General features: G+C 53.6%; 1 protein-coding gene across 1 annotated transcript in view; it reads left to right on the top strand.

Moving 5' to 3' along the window:
* CDH23 (cadherin related 23) overlaps positions 1-18086 on the top strand; it is a 389598-nt gene that overhangs the window by 30483 nt on the left and 341029 nt on the right. Inside the window, exons 2-3 of the mRNA XM_081074073.1 lie at positions 6943-7014; positions 11783-11860. Coding sequence (XP_080930199.1) covers positions 6948-7014; positions 11783-11860 — 145 coding nt within the window. The 5' untranslated portion in view covers positions 6943-6947. The remainder of the gene's footprint in view (positions 1-6942; positions 7015-11782; positions 11861-18086) is intronic.

The raw sequence follows: 18086 nt of genomic DNA on the forward strand, positions 1-18086 counted from the left end.
TAGTGACCTTCCATCACAGCAACCTGCCCAGCCAGTGGCCTAGAGAGTGTGGGCTTTGAAGCGTAGCCCTCGGTGGCTAGCAGTGGCTTGTCCATTAGCAGCCCTAATAGTGTCGTCTGTAGGTGCCTCCTTGCATGCACAAACCTTGCTGTGTGTAGTGGTGGTGAATAATCCCCAAATTGTATTTGATTTCTGCAGTGTATTTTTGTATTTCTATTCAAAGTTGAGTGCATCTGATTTTATGGGAATTTGTAATAGTTCAAACTAAATCGTGGCACCTCGCTGTGAAAATCTCTCACTCCCGAGAAACTGAAATGCTGCTCAGATGTCCCCTCCTGCCCTTTCCCTCCCCCCTTGCTCTGTTCCTTCTTCTCCCCTTGCTTGCTGGGACCAAGGCTGTGTCTCTTGCCAGGCAGAGTGTACCCTCTGCCCCTGCACTTCCTGATGGGGCTACAGGGAGAGGTGTGGGACAGTGACTAGGAGGGTCCAGCCCCAAAATGGGCTGGTTTCCCAGAAGAGGGGAGTGTACTTGGCTCTGGAAGCAGCAAGGAGCACGTTTTCTAGCCCCTGTCCAGGAAACCAGCCTGTAATGGACCTCATCTTGGGTTTGGTCCAGAAGCATTTGGTCAAACTCCTCCAGATCAGGAGGAGCTTTGCAAGGAACTTGGCTTTCTCCAGCCTGGGGAAAGGAGTAGGGACAGGCAGAGAGGAGAAGGGGACTCCAAGGTTGGGCTGGGGTACCTAGCTGGGCAGTGGGCCTCTTGTGAGCATATCTCTTGCAGGGACTCACAGAGCCCAGTTTGTGTGGATGACCATTCGGGCGCACATTGTTCTTTTAAACGGTTAGTCCTCACCTGGGAAAGGAGGGTACTCAGTACAGGGCTGAGCTTCCGACCTGGGCTTTGTCTCCAAGACTCGGGTTCTATCCCACCTGCTGCTGTGGACCCCCAGGGATAGAGCGCGGGGGAGTCTTCCCGAGGATGGGCACGGTCAGACCTCCTCTTCCCAGTGAGAAGAGCGGCAGGGCTGCAGAGCTGGGACCCGCTGCCTGGGAGGGAGGGAGCTCCCAGTCCCTAGAAGGGTCTGAGTAGCAGTTAGCCAGGGGGGTGCAGTTAGCCAGAGGACCACTGAGGACCTTCCCAGTTCCTCCATATTCAGACCTGGGACTGTGGGCTTCAGGGCTCAGCGGAGTACCGGGAAGAACTTTCTAATCAGAGTGGTCTGTCTGTTCACAGGTTGCTGGCAATGTTTTGGTAGGGCGAACATACGCTAGGCCTCTGATTATAAAAACATGGGGTATTTATTACAGAAAACTTGGAAAATGCCGAAAGTATTTAGAAGAAGAAGACAAAATCAGCCATGGTCTCAGCCCTCAGATAAAACCACTGTTTCACCTAACAGTCCCGTGTGTGCACATACCCTCCCTTCACGCGTGCATAACCATATACGAGCCTCTGCTTGCTTCCTGTGGATGTCCCACAAGTGAACCAGTCCCCTGTGGGGTGTCTGGGCTGTCCCACTATCATAAATTATGCAGCAGGGCACATGTCGGTGGCTTAGTGTCATGCGCAGACATGATGGTTTCCGCAGCTGACGTCCTGGAAGGGGAATGGATGGGCCCCCGAGGTGTACACATTTCCAGGCTTTTCATACCGTTTTCAAGTATTGATTGATTCTCAGCTGAGTTGCCTCCACTTCGGGGTGAGGGAGCCTTGGGAGTCTTGTCCCTCTGGTGGCTTTGGGTACCCCGACGTGCTGATGACGCCCACATTGACATTTCCAGCCCCACCTGAGGCCTGAACTCCAGTGGAGGGTACTTGGTTGTCGGTAACCATGGCAAGGTCACCATGTCCCCAACTGAACTTCTGATCTTGCCCCTCAGCGAGTTCCACCCAAAGCCGCCTCCTGTCCTGGGTAATGGCAACTCCATTCTTTCAGGTGCTTTCAGGGCCAAACTCCTCAGACTTGGTTCTTTCTAGCACAGCCATATCCTCTTCAAAAGGAAACTCTCTTAGTTCTACCTTGAAATCTGCCGAGAATCTGCCAGACCTCACACCCCTACCTGCGTCCCTGGTGACAGCCCCCCCCCCCCAATCTCTGGCTTACATCGCTGCAGTAGCCCCCGCTTCTGTCTGCCCGCTTCTGCCCTTGCCCCCTACAGTTATTCAACACAGCAGCCAGAGAGCTCCTTTAAAACTTGTCTCATTCATGTCACCCTTGGCTGACTGAAGACCATGACTCCCAGTTTACTCGCATCAGTGGTGTACAGGTAGCCATCGTGGGCCCCGGCCTCTCTGGCGTCATTTCCTGCAACTCCCCGCCATGTAGCCCGTTCCAGCCTCCTCACTGTCCTCAAGCAAGCTAGCACAGTCTTGCCCCAGGGCCTTTGCACGGTCTGTCCCCTCTGCTCAGAAGGCATTTCTCCCAGATATCCACATGGCTCACTCTCCTGCTTCCTCCAGTGTTTGTTCATATACCCCCTTCAGTGATGCTCGGATCACCTTTGCCCTGGGGCAGATATCTGAGCTCAACAAGTGTTAGGGCTGAGGCTGGGAGGTTGACCTTGGACAGCCATCAGAATGGGGTTCAAATACATACTTGACTACTTACTAGCTGTGTGAGCTTGAGCAGATGACACAGCCTCTCTGAGCCTCAGCACGTAGGGCACACTGCACGTCGCAGTGTGCTCAGTAAACAGGAGCATGCTTAGTTTTGGAAATCTGTGCAGCTCCCATCCTACCTCCTCTGGAAGGCCCCGGATTTCTCTTCTGATGGCTCTGAGCAGTGACAGTCTGTATCACTTATTTGATGCCTGGCACACATTGTCAGCCATTCTCATGACCCTGTATCCACACTGTGCCTCACAGGGCTTGGCATGCAGACGGATAGTAGAAATTGGCAGCCTGAGGCCTGGGGGGCCTGGCTCTGTCTTCTTGGTAGTGGGTATGTTCAGGAGATTTCCAGAAGGCTTCCTGTAAGAATGGGCTCTGAGCTAGGCCCCTGAAAGATTTGGGAGCAGCTGGCTATGACTGCTCATATGTCTGGGGCAGGTGTCTGTCACTTGTCCAAGGCCCAGGCAGGAAGCCCAGCACAGGAGGATGTGTCTGTGTTTTGTGGTCCCATGGGGACAACTGAGGGTTGGTGGGCGCTCAGGCCCTATCCTGAGGGTGGCACAGCCTCACGTGGTGACGGAGGCCATGCAGCTAGCTGGGCAGGAAGTCAGGAGGGCCAGGAAGCTGGGGGAAGAGCTGGGAAGGGCAGAGTGAGGCCAGGCTCTTCTGGGAGACCCGTTATCACTTGTTGCAGCCCCAGTGCCAAGGGAAGGCCCGTAGCCACAGGCAGCATCCATCACAATGACCTGGCTGGAGGGGGGCGGCCAGGGTCCTCTTGCCACTGTAATTAGCCTCTGCTCTCTCTGGGCCTTGCTTTCCTTCCCTCAGCCAAACGGGCCAGAGGAAGAACAAGATCTGGGATCTCGGGAAACCCAGCAGCAGGCTGTACCCATTCTGGCCTGGCGATGTTGCTTCAGCCTTTGCAGCCTGGGCCACCTCCCCCCGAGGTGAGGAGGCAGAGTCGGCGTGGACGGAAGCTTGTGCCTGCTTCTGGGTGCTCTGGAGGTGGCCCCTGCGAAGTTAGGACTGTGTTTGTCTGCCCTGCACTGACAGATGGGGGAGCACGGAAGCAGTGTGATTGCCTATAAAGGGGAAAGGAGATGAACAGACATTTCAGGGGGGAGTTTGGGCGCCCATGTGCCCAGCGGTGTCAGAGCCTGAGCCAGCACTGTGGGAAAAGATGCGGTATGCACGTATGTGTGTTATGGACCTACTCACTTCTTGGCAGATGTTCGTCCTGTGTGAATTGTGTTGTGATTGTGTGTTGTGCTACTTGAGGGAGGGGCCGTGCCTTCCCCCTGTATAGATTAGGACATGGGGCAGTGGGGACAGCAAAATGGTGTGATGGAAATAGTGTGGGACTCATTCTAACTCTAGAGTGACTTCTCTGAGCCTTAATTTCCTAATGTAAAATGGAGACAATTATATCTATAAGTCATAGAGAGATTTTGGAGGATTGAATAAAAGCAATACCTGGGACAATCCCAGGCCCACGGGGATTTTCTAGTAAGTGTTTCCTCCCTCCCTCCCTTGTGCTGCAAACTTCCTGCGATGCCCAGCAGAATGGTACACACCACTCAGCTCTTTGTGGATGATGTTCTTAGCAGATGTTGTTTAATTCTCTTAACATCTGGTTTGGAAAGGCAGAGGGCTGGAGTTTTTTTTTTTTAAAGACACTCGCTCACCACGAGATGTCAGATTATCACTTAATTGCTCTGTGCCTCGGTTTCTCCACTTGTAAATCAGAGATAATGCTAGCAATGATGGCTAGCTGCTTTGCAGGATACGGTAGGATAACGCAAGATAACAGATGGAAAGTGGTTTTCTCATTTAGAAAAAGGCATCACGCTCAACCTCACTGGTAGTTAGGGAAATGCTAATTAAACCATTTTTCATGCATCTGATTGGCAGCCATTTAAAAGAGGGATCCCTTCCAAGTGGGCACACAGGCCCTCCTGTGCCCTGCTGGAGGGAGTGGGAACTGCCATAACCTTTCCAGAAGGTAATATGGCAATGTTGAATGAAAGTTTACATACACGCTCTGTGTTGTACTAAATTGACCCAGTAATCCCACTGATAGAGAGCCAAGTTCAAGAGCCATCAAAGTGCCAACATAATTTCAAGCAGGGAGATGTCACTGTGGCGTTGCCTGTGATGGCAGGAACCTGAAAACACCCAATAGCCCAACAGTAGGGGATGTTTGTCTCCAATACATGGCATCCGTACTGTGAGCTATTATTTAGCTCTTCAAAAGCAGGAAGTAGGTATAGCCATGCTGACCTGGAGGCTTGTCCGTGGAAAATTATGACATGAGAAAAGCAAGTTGTTCTTGTGCAGAGAGGATGCCATTATTCTAAAGCTAGACAGCAGCCATACTGCTCTATGCGTACATGTAATGTGAACATACTTGCCAGGGTGAGGGGAAAGGCCTGGTAGGAAGCATGCCAGGCCCAGCCTGCTGCTTTGGCCATCAGACCGGTCATGGTTGTTTCACAAAAATGGAATTATTTGTCAACGTTTAAAAAATGAATTCATATAAAAAGCCAAATTTCCAGCTTTTCATTGAGAAAAATCAGAAGCTCTGGCCCCACTGGGCCCACATTCCCTCTTGCCTGAAACAGAGCAGCTGCCACTTTTGGATGGAGCATATGGCTTCAGAATGGCCACTGTCCCCACCCACCGTCTCCCTCGTTTACAGTCCCTGCCTGGCCCCTGTGGACACTGCAGTTTGCACCCTGTGATAGGCTGTTGACATTCGGAAACTCAAAGGGATGGCGGCAAGAATGCAAAGAGATGATGAGAGCATTTACCTTTACCTAAATGGCTTAGAATCTTTTATTCCTCACATGACTGTTTCATACCTAGTAATTAGGACATTTTAAGTACAACATGAGAAGGAAACCAAGAGACCGGGGTGCCATAGGCCGTTATTGTGTGCTGTGTAGGAGGGACCCTGGTGGGGTCCCTCCATTGTCCACTCGAGGCACGGGGCTGAGAGAGAAAGACTGCTCCAGGCGTGGAATGAGGGATCTGAGTTCCTGGCCTTTTCTGAGTTCCTGGCCCCTAGATCTTGCAGAGATGTGGAAGAAGCTCCAAAACATCCTTTCCTTCTGTTCCTGCACCTCCCCATGCTTTTCCTCATCACTTACTGTCGAGGGACGTGGCCTATCAACTTGTGTCCAGATGCTGAACCCCCATTTATTAGTTGGGGGTCTCTGAGCAAATCGTTCCGTGGCTCTACCTGTGAACCAGGGAGGGTAATCCCACCCAGGCAAGGCGCCCACTATGTGCCCACCGCAAAATGCAGTGCAGGCACCTGGCGTGGCTCTGTGGGGGCACGGAGGTAAGTGGGCCTTGTCCCTGCACGAATACGGCTGACAGTTGAGTAGGAAGCAGGGAACCCCAGCTGAGGAGTGTGGGCCCGTCCTGGTGTCACTGCTGGTCTCCAGAGAGGCCTGCTCCTGAGTCACTGCAGGGGTAAGAAGGAGCCGTGGGCCTGCTGTAATGGGGCCGTGCAGGCCACTGCCATGGTGGGAGGGAGCAGCCCACCCTCCCTGCCGCCCTTAGACATGAGATCTTGCCCTGCTGAGTCTTTAAAAGCTGCGCCCCAGATTTCTCTGGAGATTCACTCTGAGCCCCCAAAGTTTCAGCTCTAGCTTTCCACTGACTTGCTGTGGGGCCCTGGGCAGGTTACCTCCCTTTTCTGTGCCTTTTTGGAAACTGTGACTTGCTGCCTCCTTTCATAGCTAATAATGTTTTGGGATAATATGGTGGATATGAAAAATAGGAAAAACCATGTTTGTCTGGGACTTAGGTTGGGGCAGGGGTGGGTGGGTAGTGGGCTGCCAGCCCACTCTTAGTCCCCTGTCTTCCTGCTCAACACCCATGTCCTAACCCTGTCTCCAGACTAACCAGGCTCTGACACTCATGGGTGCCATCCTGGAGGCTGGAGGCAGCAGCCCCTCCTTCCACCCAGGGAGCCCAGAATATGTTGTAATACCATGCTTGCGCCTGCTTCTGAGCTTTGCCCATGGTCTGAGCAGTCAGCCCCCATGAGGGCAAAGAAGGCATGTTGCCCACACCCCCGGCCCAGTCACCCTCAGGCTGCTGTGTTTCTCCTCGTCTAGGATTGGACGATGATAAAATCAATGACACAGACCCTCTCTCCTTTCCCATGTCCCCCACCCTCTTCCTCCTTCCATTTGAGTTGATTCCGTCTCCTCCCTTCTCCCTGGAGCTATAAGGGTAGGGAGGTGCTGGAGGGCCCTGAAGAGCAGGCCCCCCACCAGTAGGAGGCTTCTTCTCACCTTCTTCTTCTTTGTGCCCCCAGGAACCATGAGGTACCACGTCACCACCAGCTGCCGCGTGGTCTGGCTTTTTGTGCTGATCTCTGGATGCTGGGGTAAGTTCAGTTCTTCCCTGCTACAGCCAATACAGGGGGCGAGGCTGGAGGGTGTGCGGGCTGCTGGCCCTTGCGCTGGGGCGGGTGGGGGCAGCAGTTGGGAAGGGGTGGTTCAGGGACTCTGGAGACCCCACCTTGCTGTGTGACGGTACACCCTTCGCTCACTGAGCTTCTGTTGCTTCTGTAGCACTCCCAGGGCTGAAAATACCCATTCCCAGGGCCTGGGCCATGGGAGGGAGTATGAGGAGCCTTGAGAAATACTTGAGCTCTGAGGGAAGGAGGCATCTGTGACCATGAACTGTCCTTTTTCCAGGATGTAGGACTGGTCACCGTCCTAGTCAGTTTTGCAGTTGTCTTTTGAGCACCTATTGTGTGTTCCTGTGCCTACCTCTGGGGGTGTGGAAGAAATGACTCGTTCTCCAGGAGTAAAGAGTCTAGCAGGCGAGAAAGCTACAGCAAGGATTTATTCCGATGCAGGGCAAAGAGTAGTAATAAAGGATGAGCGCAGCTCTGGAGAAGCCCGTCAAAAGGAAAGATTAATCGGGCCTGCGGGGACAGGAGACACCCAGCTAGAAGGGAGACTTTTAATCTGGGCTTTGAAGACTGACAGGGAGTTTTAAAGAAGGGGAGCAGGAAGAAGGGAATCCTGCAGGAGGGACGGCCTGAGCAAAGATGTGGCCGCAGGGAGCCTTTCCTCGCTGAGGGCGGACCAGCCCTCCCTCGCCTGGCCCTTGTAACAGCCACATCTGTGCCAGCTCTGGGACAGAGGAGGCCAGGAAACGCCTGGGTCTTTGTCTCTCCTGGACAGCAGGAGCAAAGCAGCTCTGGTCTGAGCTGAAGGAAGGCCAGGACAGTAGGCTCAGCTGGCACAGGCTCCCCCGGGGCCAGGGTGTCCTCAGGGAAGAGCCATGGGCACGGTGTGCCTGGTGACACAGGCAAACACATCCCTGAGGGGACCACCCCCTGTGCCCACTCCAGGGAACTAGGGAGCCTCTGGAGGAAGCCACAGACTAGAGCTTGTTGGAGTGAAACTGGTGTCGTGCTGCCTGGGAGTCCCCTGAAGGTCCCCTCGCCTGGCCCCCACGTTTGGAGGCGTCTCTGTTGGAATGCCCCTGCTAGAAGGAGCTCACTTCCATCCAGGCAGCCCAGGGTTACGACATGGTCACAGCAACTCTCAGGGCCAGAGCCAGAAGCCGTGTCAGACCCTCTCTCAACTATTGGCCCACTTTACAGAGGAGAAATTGATGCCTGGGGAAGCAGCTGGCCCAAGGTCATTCAAAGCAGGGCCCATCTGGGCCTCCCTCCAGGTCTCTGATCTTTCGCAGGGGCTTTTGTCAAGATGAACCCCCCACTCCATTCAGGGACGCCTTAGTGGGGAGCACCTGAGACCAACTCTGACCCTCTGGGTTTGCTGGACAGTGTCAGGACACTTTCTTCAGCCTCCTTAGGGACTCTGTGACCTTGGACACTCGTGCCCTTCGCCTCCACTACCACCAGCTGAAAAGAAATACATATTTAAAAATAAAACAGGTGCTAAGTCGTCACCTGCTTTCCTCAGTAATGGTGGCAGTGTCCCCTGGAGCTCTCCAGATGCATCCAAAGTGGGCACGAGGGAGCAGCATACAGTCAGGACTCCTGGGTTCCTGCCTCCGCTTCTCCAAGGGGTCCCCGTGGGCAAGCTTTTTTAGCTTCTCTGTGCTTCAAATTCCTTCCCTCTAAAATAGGGAGGATAATAGGACTTCTCTCGTTGTCAAAATGGTCAGATGAGTTAATATACATATGAAGCATTTAGAATAATGCCTGGCACATACTAGGTGCTAAGTAAGTGTTAGCGCTTTGATTACCTGCTGTATCTTTCTCTAAAGGGAGCAAGATGGGGCACAGAAAACAGAGTGAAGTAAGTTGCCTGAGGCCACCTAGCAATTCTTTGGCATATCCAGTCCGCCTGTGGGCTAGCCTGCTTTACATGTGTATGTAAGGGTCCCCCTCTTTCTCATTGCTAGGCACAGACCCTCTTCCTGGTCCCCATCTGAGATGGCCAGTGTTGTTCCTTTGCCATGATGGAGAGGTGGCTGACCGTAGGGGCTAAAGGGCACCATCTTTCCACCGTGCCCTGTTGACACCTGCCACTGACCCCTAGCTTTTGGCTTGTTGCCCAAGGCCACACCATATTGCCTCCTACCCCTGGCAGTCAGAGATGGTCAGGCTCAGGGACAAGTGACCCCTAGATGTCCAAACTCATTGTTCGCCTGTCATCTCATTGCCTAAACTTCTTCCCCTTCTCCCCGCTGGCCTCAATGCCCTCCCTGGCATTTCTCATTCTTCATCTGTGTGCTTGTTGGGAAGGCAGAGGTGAAAGCCTGAGCAGGCCTGCCTTGCCTCGTCCTTGTCAGGCCGGCCGCTGAGCACCAGCTGGGTCACGGAGTGACCCTGCGTCCAGGCACTGGGTCTGAGGGGCCCCTAACGTGGGGCGGCCCGGCTTCCCCGCCTGCCATCAGCATGGACATCCACTTACATTCCCCTTCACTAGAGGCTTCAAAGCTCCCGAGACAGAGGTTTTGTCTCTGGAGGACACAGCTTTCATGCCGTAAATGTGGTTTTAAAAGAACAAGTACCCTGTCAGCATGCCCCTCTCCCTAACCCCTCCATTCAGCCCCCTCCCCATCCCACACTGTGGCCCAAGGCCGTCCACCGGGCCTCCGAGGGTGGCAAACCTGTTCTGAGAATGTGGCTTCTGCTTGGTATGTGGCAGAGGATGCTTGTCCCCAATGCCCTGCCCAGCTGCCCGTGTGCGGCTCTCAGCAGCGGATTATCGGCAGGTCCTGGAAAAGAAAATTTAAAAACTAACAGTGCTGCTGCAGGGGCTTCTTTCCTTGCTGATTTTCCTCCCGTACCATTCCGAGCCCGCTGCTGAATTCTCTGGCCTCCCCGAGCCTTCTTCGCTCAGCCCAAAGCCCCCAGCAGGAAGAAAAGGCATTCCCCTCTGGCTGAGCACGGAGCCTTGTTATCGATACCAGTATTAATCATAGCTACTATTTATGAAACGCTTGCTGTGTATCTGGGCATGGTGCTAAGTTCTCTCTGTATGTAACCTCGTAATCCTCAGGACAGCCACGATGTAAGTTTTATTATTATTGCTCTTTTACACACGTGGAAACTGAGGCACGGGAAAGCGCAGGGAGGTAGGTTCCAAACAAAGGGCGTGGCCCTTGACCACCAGCCTCTTTCTGAGGCTGCGGCGTGTGTGCGGGGCTGTGAGTTCCCGCTGTGTAGAGGGTGGAGGGGTGCACATGGGTGGATATGCATAGTCCAGGTGCTCAGAGAGGGCTTCCCAGGAGAAGGAACATCTACGATGAACCGTGAAGGATGAATAGGAATTAATAAATTAATTAATAAATTGGGGGTTCCCCCCACACTTCCTCGGGCTCACTTAGTTAGAACGACTCACAGAACTCAGGGAAACACTTACTTACATTTACTGGATTAATATAAAGGGTCTACCTGAGGAGCCCCGGGTGGAAGAGGCGCATAGGGCAAGGTCTGCGTGGGTGTCGCGGCAGGGGCCCCTTCCATGCCCTCTCCATGTACGTCGCCCGCTCGGCAGGCACATGCGTGCGTTCACCTGGCCTTCCTGTGACCAGCCCCGTTCTGAGGCGATCTAGAAACCCCTCCCTATGTCACCTCATTGGCATAACTCAGGTGTGGTCCAAAGGGAATCCTGACGAGGAACAACAGACTCTCCTGTCACTCCAGAAACTCTAAGAGTCTTGAGGACTCTGTGCCAGGAGCCAGGCATAAACACCAAATATATTTCTTCTTATGCCAAACCACAGAAGACCACTAAAGGGGGCTCCTGTGACAGGTGAAGCCAGCCTCAGGAAGTTTGCGGGTGGGGGACTTGTGGTCTGGGAGGCGCTTCATACGCGTGCAATTCCTCGGCCCATGTGGGTAGCACCCTGACCCCCGCCCGGCGCGGCCTTCACTCTGAGGTGTCACGAGTGGGGGCTCACCTGCCCAGAGTTCCCCTGGGGCCTGCCACGTACCAGCTGCAAGTTCCTACATATCCTCGTCCTCGACAGTAAAATGGGGATATGACAGCACTTGCCATCCACGAGGATCAGTGGAGGTGGTATAAGTGGCTGGTACAGAGAAGGGTTCCATCGATGGCTATTATTTTATTATTATTATTACTTATTGAGGGCTTTCCAGGTGCTAAGCCCTTTTCTGGGCGCCAGAGTTGCCGCGATCAACAAAGCAGACAGCCCTGGTCCTTGCCACGCGCTCATTCCATCTCGAGCCAGGCTGCCCAGGAGAAATAAAATTCAAGCTACATGTGTGATTTAAAATTTCTAGGAGCTGCATTAGGAAAGACACAGGTGAAATTCATTTTAATAATATATTTTACTTAACCCACTATATCCACGATATTATCATTTCAACACATAATCCATATAAGAGAAAGTAGTTTACACCCACTTTTCGTACAGAGTCTTTGAAATCCTGTGTGTATTTTACACATAGCACGTCTCAGTATGGACCAGAGCTCAGTGGCTGCATGTGGCTGGTGGCCTTGCTGACCATATGACCTGACAGTGGTCTGCCTGCCTACTGGCATCATTCCCCATTTGCCTTGAGGAAGGTGGCCGTGGCCCTGGACACAGGTTCAGTGCCCACTGCAACCCCAACTCTGTCCCCTTGCGGAATGCATGATGCCTACTTGTGCCAGCGTAAGGGTACTTGACTGATGCTCTTGTGCTCTGACTTCCAGGCCAGGTGAACCGACTGCCCTATTTCATCAACCACTTCTTCGACACGTACCTGCTGATCAGTGAGGACACGCCTGTGGGTGAGTTGGCACAAGGGCCGGTAGGCATGCTGGGTGGCATGGGCTGGGCTCCTTTGCCACAAGTGAAGGGGATCTTAGAGGCTGAGACCATCTCCCGCCCATTATTGGAATGTCTTCCATCACATCCCTGATGGGTGTTCATATGGTCTCTGCTTGGTTGCCTCCAAGGATGGGGCACTCAGTACTTCCCATGGTGGCTCGAACAGAAGGGGAGTTCTAAGTGTCAAAGAGTTATCACATTGAGCCCAAGTTGCTGGACTTTCACGTCTACGGGAGTTTTGTTTTACAAAATGGTTTGTTCCGCTTCCTTGCGAAAACTTGAAGATGGAAGCTGTTGTAGCGACTGTGTTGTAACCTTTTGTAATTTTCTGCGATTACGGAGATTTCTGCATTGAGCATGCCTGTTCTTGTCCCTAGAAAACAATGGACTGTTTAGGAGGTGAGCATGAGCACCCTGGTATTCGCCTGTCGCCCCCCGCCCCGCTCGCCATCTCATCACCCAGAGTCCCCTCCCCAGGGGGCCTGGCCCTTACACCTGTAGCTGGAGATCTGCATGCGTAGACCTATGGCCTTAGCTCAGCTCGAGAGACCCAGAAGCCTCTCAGAAAATGGGGGTTGAATTGAAGGAACCGTCTTGCAGCTGTGCCCATGGGAAGGCACCAGTTCCTGTGAGCATGCATGCAAACAGCAAGCAGTGCCTGGAAAGGTCCTGCCCACGTCCACCAACAACCTTCCCCCCACCCCGTCCTCTCATTCTTATGTCATGTTAGGGAAAGTGCATGTCATCTGGGGCTTCGTATACTCTGGTCTGCCTGCTGCTGTGTGGGTACGACGGCGGGGCTGTGTGCCAGACGTGGCAGGCATTGGGTCAGCATGCCCCAGCTTTCTGGAGCGTCACCTGTGTTTAGAAATGAAGCAGGATTAGACAGAGAAAGCGTTTTGTGCTCAAATATACTTTAATTACACAAATAAAAAAAAAGAAATGAAGCAGAGTGGCTTGGAGAGGGGAGAGGTATTAAGATATCTAACAGGTAATATAAAACAGTCTTTTATGTAAAACCAGATGCAAATGAGTGGTAGAATAGATGAACAATTCTTCAAAGTAAACGTCTGCTTGAAGAGGGGAGCCTTCGGCAGGCCCCAGACTGTCCTGCTCTTTGTGTGTGTGTGGGGGGGGGGCTGTGCACAGCCACCGAAGAGGTCTTTCCTTCCAGCCTTCCTGGTGGAAGCCTTTTTGGCAGGTAGGTGCTGGGCACAGCAGGTGTGTTTCTGACTGCTGGGGGGATTGTCCCCATGGCCTAGGAGTGTTTTATTTCCAGGGACTGTGTTGGGGTGGCTCTGGGGCTACACCTTTGGTGACTGGCAGCCCCCACAGATCAGTATTGTGAGGCTGGATTTGGGGATTGGGGTTACGGGATCTGGGTGTTTGAATGGCCATCTAGGAAAGAGGTACCCTGCCTCTCTGGAACATTCTTTCAGAGAATAGCTCACCTTCTGGGGGAGGTGCGGTGGAGAGGGTAACTGCAAGCTTCTTGGGGACCCTGCTGAGCTGTTTTCTCCCCTGTGGGTTGGACTGGGGGATGTTTGTGGGCTCCTAGATTCATCTGTGGCTGTCCCCCATACTCAGAGCTGGCATGGGCCTGGCCCAGAGCCAGCAGGATAGGCACCCAGCAAACGTGTATGGGTAACCGAATGAATGCTAGCAATGCTGGTCACCATCAGGGGCTCTCCTTTTCTCAGTTCACTCATCAGTTCAGCAGACAGATGGGGTGCCGGCTCTGGGCCAGGCCTGGGTGCTGTGGACTCGGAGGAATTGAACAGAGGAATAAAGAAATCAGTGTTGTGGATAATAGGCACTGAGGTGGATGTCTGGTGAAGTCCCAGTGGGGATTGAAGGACGAGGGGTCCTCCCTTTGGGGGGGCAGGGCAGAGGCCGGGAGCGTCAGAAGAGGTGTTTGGGGGGGGGGGGCGCTTGAGCAGAGTCCTGAGAGGCCCTGCCCATCCCGTCACATACTGTTCCCTGTGGATGGTGATCATGTGTCTGTTTTACCTTCATCCTCCTGGAGATCCTTTGGGGAATGTAGTTGGGAGAGGTGGGCCATTGAGGCAGAGGTATGGCTAGCCCCTAACTGACCAGAGCTGCCGGCCGGGGAGGTGAAGGCCCCTCTCAGGTGAGTGGTGCCGGTTTCGTCACCCCATCTGGGACATGCAGTCCTCTGCTCAGAGGCCTGTGGTGCAGGGAAGGGGGTGGGGGTGGAGTGGGGTAGACATTGCTTGGCTAGTGCTAATGTGACAAGCCCTGGGCTGGAAGCCCCCCCAGTGGGCGCTCCAGCAGGCCTGGCTCTAGCGACCTTTGGCTGTGGCTCTCGATTGTCTTTTGCAAATGCCAGCATCGATTGGCCTCTAGAACAACTCCAAGGACTCAGCCGTGCTAGGGCGGAACTTCGCAGTCACAGGTGGGATATCCATCTGTGCAGTGGGGATTAATCCCTGGCTCCGGGGCACTGCAGGAGTGAGAGAGGGCTCCGTGAGCTGGAAGACAGCGCTGCTCATCTCCCTGGGAAGGTACTGGGTCCCGAGCTGGCCCAGCACCCTCCTGGCCTCCTGCCTTTGTTTTGCATCAGGAAGAGGGCAGCGCAGCTCTGGCCTGAAAGTCATGAGCCCAGTTTGTGTTCCTCGCTGTGTGACCTTGGGCACAGCACTGCCCCTCTCTGGGATAGCCTGAGCCAGTCAGAAAGGGTCAGCTCTCCGGCAGAGGCCGTCAGTGCTGTGGGCAGACTCAGCATCCGTTTCTGAGGCTGATTATCTCCTTCTGCTCGGACACCCAGTTATGGGAAGGCATCATCTTCCAAGGCAGCTCGTTTCTGGGCTGTGGGATAATTGTAGGAGTGAAAAATTCTTCCAAATATTAATAGGAAATCGGTCTCCCTGGCACTCCTCCTACCCACTCACCACTGGAGCCTTACAGAATAATAATAGAACATACGCTATGATGTACAATATATATGTATTGTATGTGTTATTCTAACAGTGTTGATTCAGTCCTCAAGGCAGTGTCCTAAGTGTTTTAATTATTTCCTTTTTAAGATTTCCTTTTAAGAATAAGAGGTAGAATTTGGTTACAGGCTTTATCGGGATGTAGGTTCGTGAATGTACTCTCTTGGGTTAAAGAACGGGACGTTCATCCACCCCAAACCCTCTGAGCTTTTCCATTGTTTATGCTTTTGCCTCAATTCATGACAGCGGGCCAGTGGCCTCGTGCCCAGGAGCAGAGTTGGAGGGCACAGCACTGCCACCTGAAACCCTTTTACAGAGGCTGCCTGTTCCGTTACTATCTCCTCATCTATCTCAGGTTCCAATTTCCTCTGCATGATGTTCTTTTTGGAGACCACCTCCCACCTGGAGAACACAGCAGCAAAATGAAGTCATTAAGTAGCTGCGCCCCAGCCCCGCCCCCCGTCTGTTAGCGCGGAGGGCCGCTTGTCTCTGAGTATCTTGCTCCAGACATGCACCATCAGTGTTTGGCGGCATAGCCTAGCAGGGGTGGGGCAGAGCAAGGGCAGATCAAGGGCTCAGTGTCTGGTCTGGCTGGTTGGCATTGCCCACACCGTGGCCCTGGCTAACAGCAGTGAATGCTCACGTGGCACCTTTAGGGTGAAAGACAGGTGCTGCCAGGGTGCAGTCTCCTGGTCACCTCTTGAATTCACTCCGGACACCCCACCAATATTGTTCCTCTCAAGATCACCAAGGACCCCAGTGTGGCTATATTCAGTGGTTCGTTCTCAGACCTGTTGGAGAACTTGGCCTTTCAGCAGTTGATGTTTTTCTCCTGCAGGATATCACCTCTGTGGCATTTCCTTCTCAGTCTCCTTGGCTGGTTCCTCCACATCTCCTGGACCTCTTGCCATGGAAGGGCCCTGGCCCAGGCCCTGTGACTCTTCTGCATGTTCTCACGCCCATGTGACCTCCTCTAGTGTCAGGGCTTTGCACACTATCGATACACTGACGACTCTGAGATGTCGACCTTCCACCCAGCCCTCCTCGCAGAGGAGATTCCCGACTCATGTGTCCACGTCCCTACTCAGCATTTCTACCTGGATGTCTAAGGTGCTCTCAACCTCAGTGTGTCTAAAGCTGGACACCTGATCTTCCCCCCCAAACACCTGCCGCTTCCCCCCGTCTGTTAGTTGCAACTCCATCCTTCCAGTTGGTCAGGTCAGAAGTTAGGGGTCATCCCTGACTCTTCCCTTTCTCCCTCACCTCACATTCAGTTCATCTGGATATCCTGTGGAATCTATCTTCAGAAGATTTGCAGAATCTTCTCACTTCCTGCCCCTTCCACTCCTGCACCAGGGCCCAAGCTTGGGTTATCTCAGCAGCTTCCCGAGGGGCTGCGTGGTCTCCCTGCAGCAGCATCTGAGAGGTTGTTGCTTTTCAGCCTGGGGCAGAGCCTAACATGAGGTCTGCTCAAGTCTTCCCACCCCGCTTGGAACAGAAGCCAGCATTCTTAAGTGGCATGGAAGCTGTAGTCCGGGTCCTGCTACTTCTCCCACCTCATCCCCTCCGCTCTCCCCAAGTGGACTCCACTCCAGACACACTGCTCTTGCAGTTTCTTGAGCATGAAAGCCGGATTCTGTCCTCCCAGCCTTTGCAGGTGCTGTTCCTGCTGCCTGGAATGAGATGAGCCTGTGTTGGTCAGTCGGGTGAGGTCCGATGCCGCCTCTCCCCCACCCCCCGTTGCCCTAGGCAGAGTTCAAGTGCTGCTTCCTTTGCTCTCTTCCCTCCGGATTAGTCCTAGTTGGGGTGCCATTAACTCGGTTGCTTCTCTGTCTCCCCTGTTGCTCTGTGAATGCTTCCAGGGGATCAAGGCCTGCCCTCTCTGTGTCCCCAGGGCCCACCCCGTGCCCGGCTGGCATCTGGGACTTGGAGTGCCTTGGGAAGGAATGAAGCCTGGAGCTTGTGAGCACATGGGGAAATCTTCAAGGCAGGGACGGGGGGCTGGCACCTTGCCTGCTCACCATCCCTCCCGGAGTCTCAGGCCAGACACTCCCCTCCCAAGGGTGTGTCAGGACTCGGTGTTGGTGACAACAAGGATGGCTGCCCAGGGAGTGGGCCCAAGAGAGCTTGTCCCCCAAATGGCACAGATGCTGTACGTGCCCGCACTTGTGAATGGTGGAGCCAGCGCTGTGCCACCCACTGCTTGCCGGGGTTGTGTGTGGATTACGTGCTGAGCCCTGGCTGGCTCCCAGGGAGGGACACACAAGCGGCAGTGTGAAGTCTGACTTGGAGGTACCACGCTGACTGAAGAGCTCTGAGAGGAGCGGAGGGCGTCTGGTTCATCTCCCTCCGCTGCCACCAATTCTCACACTTCAGGGCCTGAAGGGACATCAGGTCCCGGAGAGGTGGTGTCCCTCAGGCCTGGCCACCGAGATCACTTCTCCTCTCCCAATTCTAACCCCGCCCCCAGCCAAAAGCTCCACGTGCCTAAAGGAAGCAGTGAGGACTCTTTTCACAGCCTGTCACCTGCCACTCCCCACAGACACCCTGCTTTCCAGCCAGTGACCCACTCAGCACCCCAACACCTCATGCTGTCTCACCACTGCACCTTCACCTGTGCTGTTCCCTTGGCTCGCGTGCCCTGTCCCCTTCCCTGCCTGGTCAGTTCCTCCTCATTTTTCAGGCTATTGCTTAGATGTCAGCTGCTCTGGGAGACCCCACAGCCTCCCCTGCACCCACTCTCTGTGTGCTTTGTGTTCGCCCCTAGGACAGCTCTCAGTGAGTTCTATTTCGCTATTTGTGTGTAACTCCCCATTGGCTGTTCATTTCCTACTTATTACTTTTATTAATATTGACATTACAATTAATTTTAATTTTCACATTTATATGTAATATAGGATTGCGAATGATAATATTAACGAGCGTTTATTGATCGCCAGCCTCCTTCTGGGGCCTCAGTTAAGCATTTTAAATGCATGGCCTCCTACAGGTCTCACGGTGACTTTCAGAGACAGGTGTCATCTCCATTTTACAGCTGAGCAAGTTGAGCCTGGATGTCCTCTGTGCCAAGCACAGTGCTCTGTACAAAGGGGGCTCAACAGATGCGGGTTGAATAAGTAGAGGGATGAATGTCAGAATGAAAGGACGCATGGATGGTGAATGTCTTGCCAGGTCTCCTCCCCTTGTCTCCCTGTCCCTCTGTATGTCACCTGAGATTGGTGCACATAGA

The sequence above is a fragment of the Rhinolophus hipposideros genome, assembly GCF_964194185.1.
Source record: "Rhinolophus hipposideros genome assembly, chromosome: 15".
Classification (NCBI taxonomy): Eukaryota; Metazoa; Chordata; class Mammalia; order Chiroptera; family Rhinolophidae; genus Rhinolophus; species Rhinolophus hipposideros.